Source organism: Atta colombica, unplaced genomic scaffold, assembly GCF_001594045.1.
Source record: "Atta colombica isolate Treedump-2 unplaced genomic scaffold, Acol1.0 scaffold11, whole genome shotgun sequence".
Lineage (NCBI taxonomy): Eukaryota > Metazoa > Arthropoda > Insecta > Hymenoptera > Formicidae > Atta > Atta colombica.
In genome coordinates this window covers 801,343-810,091 of record NW_017259195.1, presented here as the reverse complement: position 1 = coordinate 810,091, position 8,749 = coordinate 801,343, and the positions used below count along the sequence as shown (strand labels likewise).

Genomic DNA, 8,749 nt, shown 5'->3' with positions numbered 1-8,749 from the left:
AATAATAAAGAGGACAAATAAGGCATGCTGTTTATATTCTGCCCTCACCTACAGCTGTTGTGAGGGCCGCGTAGGATGATGAATCACTGGTGCCTAGTATGGTCAGAGTAGAAGTACAGAGGTGCATGTTTTTCAGCAGCATGGAAAGGGCCAAATCTCTACTCAAACACTATAATTTTTCAACCGATCCTCATACTCACCGTAAATGGTAAATTTTATTTGCAATTATTTAAGTTTCATACTCGATATTAATTTCTATTTATGCCTGTATACAATCGGTGCTATCTACAGTGTGTGATCGTTTGCAACTTGATAATTCGCAATTAGATGCATATCGCAATAAGATTAAATAAAGATCAAGTCTTCATTATTAGATAAGAAATTTATTTATTTATTTTCAATTATTACCTGTGACTGTTATATAGTGCGGGGAACCACTGACAATGGTGCCAGCTGATGTAGAAGCAGCGTCAGAATCCACTAATGCGTGTTGACCAGAATGAGTAGTATTGACCACTACCTGTGCTGTAACATGCGCTGGCGTACCTGTTGAGCCGTTGGATGAATCTGCAGCTGTATCAAGTGGATCCTGAACCAATAACTAAATTATTATTTATAGTATGCGTGTCCTCATGGCCCATAACTTGATTTTGTAATAGAAATTAAAAAAAAAATGATATATGCCTCTTGTGAATATTTATATGTTCAAGATAGAATTGACTTGGATTTTATTTCAACATTTGTGCATATCACTCTTATCAGTCGCTAGGAGCAGATGGCTCAAATATGTTATCAGATTGGATATACAGCACCTATAAAAGTATGCTGCAAACAGATGCTATATCTACAAAGATTATGTATATATTGAAGATTATGTATATAATGAATCAATTTTTATATATTTCTTATTATATTCTCTATCTTAAATTACAATAATAGAGAGTACCAGAGAGAAGAAAAAGTAATTTGACAAGTACATTGTATTACAAGACGTTTTGTATAACAATGACATTACAATTCTTTATAATTCTTGAGAATAATGAAAATAATCATTATCAAGTTTCTAATGATTCTCTTAAATCACACGGGCAAAGGCATAACAGAGAAATAATGCAGGATAATATTACTAACCTGAATGGGCTGTAAGTTATTTGGACTGGAAGCATCAGGATTTGTCACGACAGTGATAAACTCTGGTTCTTGGCCTCTGGCAGACTGAGTCTGTGCTACGCTGCCACCGCCACTGGAACTGGAAGTAGTAGTCACGACAACCACATTTTGCTTAGAATCCACCCCTACCGCCGTGGAGCTACCCCCACTGTTATTAGCCCCGGTGGATGCTGCTGCGAGGGCATACTGGGCTCCTGTCGTAGTCATGGCAATCACTCCTTCGTCTCTCTCTGCACCCACTGAGTCGTCGCCACCACCGCTACTACCTCTCCGCTGCTGGAGAGACGAATCTATAACAGAGATACACACATACACACCATCTCACTAAATATCAATAACATCTTCCACCAGACCCAGCAGAAAGATCTTAAGAACAGCGTGCTTCTACAACCCCAACATCAATATCATCTCATCAAAACAAGAATATTACTGGTAATTATGAAAACAAGATACATAAGATTCAAATAATCTTATAAATAATATTTTAAAATAAAATATTATTTTTAATATCTCTTCACTTTTAATATCTCTTCTTTGATATAAATTATTATAAAATTACATAAAATCTAATTTAATTACATAAAATCTATTGTGTAGAGTCTGTAGAGAGTACAGGAACTCTTAAAATTGTCTGTAAATTAAAAGAGAAAAATTTTCATATAATTATAATGTTAAATATTAAACTCTTTCGTCTTTTAAATATTATTTCTGTTAAAAATGTGAATAGAATTTGAAACTATTTTCTGTACAATAGCTACAAGATTGTTAACAAATTATACTCATATTGAAGAACGTAGTACAGTCGCATAAACCAAGTTATCGCTAAGGAGTAATGAGAAAGAAAGAACAGAGAGAAAGCCATATCTCGTACTACTGATTTTCTAAGAATAACGACTTTAACTTCGGGACGAAAAACTAATTTTGAATCGGCGAAATGCCTTTCGGAAACGAGCTGACAACAAGCGCGGCGCGCGCGTTGCCGAAGGAACGTCACGACAAGGATAAAATTACTACCCGCGTCCCGGCCGTCGTCCTAACCTATATCGCAAAGATCGTAATATAACGTACTTTCCTCGCAGGTGCGGCGCATTCAATAATCTGCAGATCAAAGGGAAGCCCCGGCGGGCTTGCGATACGAATGGAACACGTCACTGCCATTATTACGCGCGTATATCATGGTGTATTGGCGCCGTGTACCTGTTGGGGCGGCACTGCAGGTACCAAACACAATGTATCAAGGGGAAGAAATCGGCCGGGGGCCGGGGAGAGAAAGGGAGAAGGGTGAAAAGGGGCGCGCGAGGAGTGTGAGGGTGTCTCAGAGCCACGATGCGCTACCCACGCGTGACTGGACATAAGGCTCGCTTTAAGGGGGTTGGAACATATAAATGAAGGCGGCACAGGATCACGAAAGCAATTAGAGAGTATTATCCTGAGTCCAGCGTTACAACCCTCGACTCTTTTCCTCCAAGGATGGACCGAGGGCTAATAAACGACGCACACTATCGTGTTAATACGCTTCGCGAGGGAAAGGTAGCCATGCCATGCTTCTTCCCCGTCTCTTTACGTTTCACTTCTCTGCAAACTATGCAATAAAATACATAATATATATCATTTTATTTTATCTAGAGTATATAGAGCCTCCGTTCTAATATTAAAAATATAATATGAGATTCCCTGTTAAATACAAGAGAGCCATACGATAAAAAAATCGTAGCATTGTTACTCGACAGTATTGATCAGGAGAAAATATTGTGTAATAGGATCTGATGTTTCCTATTTCGATATATCCATACCAATTAATTAATATAAAACTTGGTAGAGAGATGCACTAATGTTACATCAACATAGTCCTTGCTCTTAATAAAGCTAAAACTCAAACTTAGGCTTATTTTTTTAAGTTAAACTTTTTAATTCATCTTTTCTCTTTTTTTTCTTTTTTTTGTTGAAAAAAAAGAAAAAAGATGATCGTGCAAAAAAGATCATGAAAAAGAGAGTCTTGTGAAAAAAAAATTAATGAAAAAAATATTTATTGTTTGAATATGATAACTTTGTTGTCATGTATAAATATATAATTTTTGTAAATTAAGAGATTTTGAGAATATTTAAATATAATTAAATTCTTTCATGTTTTTTTAAATAAAGCTTTCTGTTCTATTATTTTTTCTGAATATATACAAAATGAATATTAATGGTTAAATCAGTTTTTTATCATGGCAGATAAATTACCGACTGCAATTAGAAAAAGTATAAGAAATCAGACAACAAAAAGTTCAAAATTAGGACATAAGACATTTTAAAGACGTTTAAAAGATGTTCAAATAACAAAAATTTTTTTTCATTACTTACTTAATTTTTTTTCGTAAGATTTTTCTTGTCCTTTTTAATTTTTTTGCATAGTTTATCTTTTTTCTCTTTTTCTTCAACGTGGATAAAAAAGAAAACGAACCAAGAAGTTTAGCTAAAAAGAATAACATAAATGGCTTTTGATTTTATTCTTTCCAGTTGCTGTCGATAATTTATCGCTTATAGTAAAAAGTTAGTTCAACTATTAATTAATATTTATTGATATTTGCTTTGTCTAATGTTATATTTGAAGAGATATCTTACGTATGTATTTTGCTGCTAATATTACTGGTAGGCTGATATGGTAGCCTGTGTTTGTTACCTACACACACTGTAATATTACAAGTGCACCTGGCCTCTGTTATGCATGGTTGATGGGGAGAGACTTGTTGTCTGCAAGTCCTTTCTATCCATAGGATATGTTTACGTATCTTGTATATATCAACTTCCCCTGTGTAATTTGTACATGAAAAACCATTATTTAGGCTTGTTACATGGAAGCTACATTTTTGCTTTTTATATTAATATATCTACTCACACAAATATATTTTATATTAATATATCCGGTTCCAGTAGCCTGGAAGCGATATGCACCTGGAGTTAGATAAACTCATAGACTGAGAACTTATGCAGATGTTGAAAAGTAAAATGGCAGAGAGATAAGGGACAGATAGTGCGAAATCAAACGACAAATATTGGAAAGAAAATTAAATCATGAAAAAAATTAAATGTACTTCCAATATCATTTGCAATAAGTGCGTTCAGACTGTCTCTCAAAGCAAGTCGAGGCAAAGATGATTGAAAAGGATTAATACATTCATCAGAGCTGCAGGATGGAAGATCGTATTCATGTAATTGGTAAATCCATTTTAATTGGAAATCTTCATTGCATCTTCATATTAGATGCCCTATAGGAAGTATAGTATAATAGATTCATCAATGCGTTACAAATTAGGGGAATCTATCAAAGCAGATCTCTTTGCAGAGAATATTACAAAGGTATCACCCTGTTACGATACGATACGAACATTCAAATTGAATCAGCATCCCTCAACAGATCAATATATCGTGCCAAGAATTGAAATCATAAAACTATCTAAAAAGAATCCCCCAAAAAGCCAGACTTTACTCTCTGTCCTAGCTCCAGGTTCTCGCTTGGATAAATCAGGTAAAATCGATTCTAACAAACGGTTCGCCCTATCCAAGAATATTTCCCGTGAGTTGCTTGCGTTATATTCAACGTGATCCAACGATCGATATTCCACACTAAGAATGTTTTCTACCCAAAAGATACATGACAGTGTAACACAACGCATTGTTTTATCTTTGCTCAAAGTTGACAAACGACGAGCATGTAATGATTAAAGTATTATGTTATGGGCTTTCTACGATAAGCCATTATCTAAGGTTTAAGTCTTAAGCCACAAAAAATTGGCCAATCATAGTTGATTATTCTTCTCACATTTGACTGTGACTGGTTAATTTCCTACAGCTTAAAATTTAAAGCTTAATGAGTTTTCTACAATAAATCATTACCTAAGTTTTAAGTCTTAAAAAATTGACCAATTATAGTCAATTATTCTTCTCACATTAGTGTCACGTGACATCTGTCAATTTCTTATAGTAACTTTAACTTTCTACAATAAGTCATTGCTTTAAATCTTAAGCTATATAAAAAATTGATCAATCATAATTGATTATTTTTACACTCAATGGTGATTGGTTTCTTGTGATTTAAGACTTAAAACTAAGTAATAGTTTATTGTAGAATATGTGAACTGAGCATCATTCTATCTTTCTTGACATTCAATGAGTAATAAAAATAGAAAGGTAGAAAAAGAGAAGAGAAAATAAATAGCAAAGATAAAAGATAGAAAGAAAGCAGAGAAAGTGAATAACAAAGAACAATACTTGTGTTGATTTGTGACATCGAATAAAAAGCATCCTATAACTGTTGCACTGTGTTATTTGTGGATGCTTTCCAGCAAGAGACATGAATGACATAGTGTAACCGGTAGTAATTATATTCTTGCCAATGTTAAACGGAAATGGAATAATTATTGTATTATAATGACTGCATTTAGTAGAGAAAGCAGCTTTACGACTATTGTAAAATTCTTGCTAGAAAACACTTTATGGCTATTTTTCTTTTAAGAAGACAGCTGTCACAAACGTCATTCTATCTTCCTGAATGATTAAGAAAGATAAAACGACACTTGTATCAACTGTGTCTCATAAAAAAAAAAGGAAAGCTTAAATATTCGAGTTCTGACAGATAGTTAGGAAGACTCTCATGATTCTCTGCTCGGATCTTTACATTCTCGCAAGCATGCTGTGCCTACAAGCGAAATCGTCGAGAGGATGATTCGGGAGGATGATTCGCGACGACGTCGGCGTCTCCGTCGGCTTGACGTTGAATGGAATAGTGATGGATGGAATATGTTCGTCTTTTTCTCTTTTTCTCTCTTATTTGTACTCACCTGTCTTCATGAATGGCGTGTGCTCGAACGCAGCGGCGCCCGGGCGCACTTGCGCGGCCGAACGACGTGTTCCTCCGTTGTCACAGTCGTTGTCGTCGTCGAACGGGCGCGCTCTCTATCTCCTTCTCACTCTCTCTCACTCTCTCTCTCTCTCTCTCTCTCTCTTTTTCTTCTTCAGGCGCGCGCGTGCTCCTTTTCGTTACTGCCTTGGTCTCGAAGGCGACAGCCCGTCACCCAGGAAACCACGCGCCGCAGTCGGCTCGTAGGGCTCTCGTGGTGCTCGCTCGCTCGCTCACTCGCTCGCACGCACGCACATACGCACGGCGCCAACACGGAGCGCGAAAAGAGCGGGGCGACACACTCCGACGAACCCCCTATACCCTATACTTTGTTGTGGACGGCTGGCCGGAGTGGTGTTGCTTGTCTGCTGCTACGGTCGCCTTGACTACGGCATCACTGACCGCGTCACGCGCAGGGCCGTACGCGGCGCGCGCGGCATCACGAGCCTTTCTTTGCGCGGTCCTTTCTCACTTCGTTTCTGAACGTGAACGCCTTTTTCGAGGAAACATCGCGAAAGAAACCTCATTGACGTACGTCCATTTTTTCTTACAAGAAATCTGCGTTGCTACATTTTTTATATTTAGAATTTTTGCTTTTTTTCTCTTTAACTTTAAAATGTATATATATATATATCGTTTTAAGTATAAACATTTGTGAGAATTTCAAGCACGAACAGATCACTTAGATCTTTGAGAAATTGAAAAAACTGAAAGAATGATGAATTTTGAACCAATTATCGGAAGGATTCCCGCGTTTTTTTGAAATGCGAATAGTACCTGATTTTGGCGCCACCAGTAAGGCGCAATAGTTTTTCACAATTTCGATTTTCGAAGTGGAAAACGCGAAAGTACACAACGGAATGTTTGATGAATGTTTTCACCTCGAAACCACGAAATGACAAGTGAAATGGGGTGAAACGCAGTCAACTGATAATACACGAATTCTTTTCTGTCACTGTCGATTACGTCGATGGCGAGAACGTGTGTCATAATGCAGCTTTTTAGCGCCATCTGTGGCATACACATGCAAACGCTACATCAATGACATATTTAAGCAGCTGCTGCTCCCATTCATGTTCTCTAATTCCTGGGATGACAAATTCTAATTAATTTAATTAATTTCTAAAGGCTCGTTTTTCCCAATGTAAATTAACTTTAATTTCAGTTCAACTAGCGAATTTAGTTGGACGCATTAGTGTATATTAAATGTTGTACACTGATTTAACTAATTGTATAAAAATAAAATGAAAATATTCTGAATTATAAAATACAGACTTTATTTAACAGTACAGTAAAATGTATTAAGAATTAGTTTAATCCATTTTTATATTTCTATTAGACACATATTTTTATTGTCAATTTGTGTACGGCAGCTTTAATATGCATCAGTATGCACTGAGTGCATCCAATCGAATTCGCTATTACTCTTCATCTTCTTTAATTCTACAGCTGACTCTTCATGCACAATATGCTGCGACAACAAAATGTCATTATTGGTTAAAAATTTTAGCGAGGTGATACACTTTCAATCGAATTCTTGAAAATTTGAATCACATGACATTTTGTTGCCGTAGTGTGCACTGCGTATGAAAAATCGGTTTTCAAACTATAAAAACTATAAAAAGATGAAAAATAAGATAATAAAATAAAATAATAAATAAAATAAAAATATGAACCAAGATTAATCTACAATATACATATATTAAAGGAAAAAGATAAAAATCATTCATAAAATCATTAATTTATAAAATAATCCAGTAAAAAATTTTTGATACATGAATATGTATAAATATGTATAAACATACATAAATATTCATATGAGCCCCTTAATTGACAAGTGGCATAAGTCTAACATTACGAAAAATGTGTTTGTTATAGAAGTAGAAAGTATTAAGAATATTGGTTTTATCTATCAATTTAATTTACTTTTATTTTTGTTTTTATGTTCATACAAAATAAAAATCAATTTTACATCATAAATGAAATGATTATAAAAAAAGCTGGTCTTAAGTCATTATTCCAGCTTTTTTACGGTCACTTTATTTATAATGTAAAATTTATTTTTATTTTTTATGAATATAAAAACAAAATAAAAGTAAATTAAATTGATAAAACAAATATTCTTAATACTTTCTATTTCTATAACAAACACATTTTTCCTAATTTTGGACTTATGCCACTTATCAATTAAAGAATTCATATATGAAATATACCCATATATGTCATATATCAATCTCCTTTCTTTTGTAAAATTATTTTTTAATGTAATAGAAATAATAATAGCAATGTGAAAAATAATTAAAGAGATAATTTTCGCAGTGTTGGTTTTTGAAAAAAACAATTTTGAAGAAATATAAAAAAAATTGCTCATGCACAATTTGCATGCATAATTTTGTATATCATTATACATAATTATACACATTGTATATAATTACAAGAAATTTTTTTTTCATTTCTTCAAATTTGATTTTTTTCTAAAACAAATAGTGTGAAAATTAACCTTTTAATTATTTTAATATTTTCACATTACTATTAATATTTCTATTACACTAAAGTACAGTAATTTTCAAAAAAAAGAGGGATATATGAACAATGGACATACTTCATATATAATTATGTATGTTTATGAATATTTATGTACGATTATACATATTTATACATATTCATGCATAAAAAAATTTTTTACTGGAATATATA

The 8,749-nt window shown here is 34.0% G+C and overlaps 1 protein-coding gene across 1 annotated transcript in view; it reads right to left on the bottom strand.

Annotated features, from left to right (window-relative positions):
• LOC108693805 (DNA-binding protein RFX2) overlaps positions 1-6,358 on the bottom strand; it is a 12,019-nt gene extending 5,661 nt beyond the window's left edge. The window contains exons 1-4 of the mRNA XM_018202954.1: positions 5,994-6,358; positions 1,132-1,460; positions 409-601; positions 49-93 (exon numbers count right to left, since the gene is read on the bottom strand). Of these exons, the coding sequence (XP_018058443.1) occupies positions 49-93; positions 409-601; positions 1,132-1,460; positions 5,994-6,003 (577 nt within the window). The 5' untranslated portion in view covers positions 6,004-6,358. The remainder of the gene's footprint in view (positions 1-48; positions 94-408; positions 602-1,131; positions 1,461-5,993) is intronic.
• Between the last annotated feature and the right edge of the window lie 2,391 nt (positions 6,359-8,749).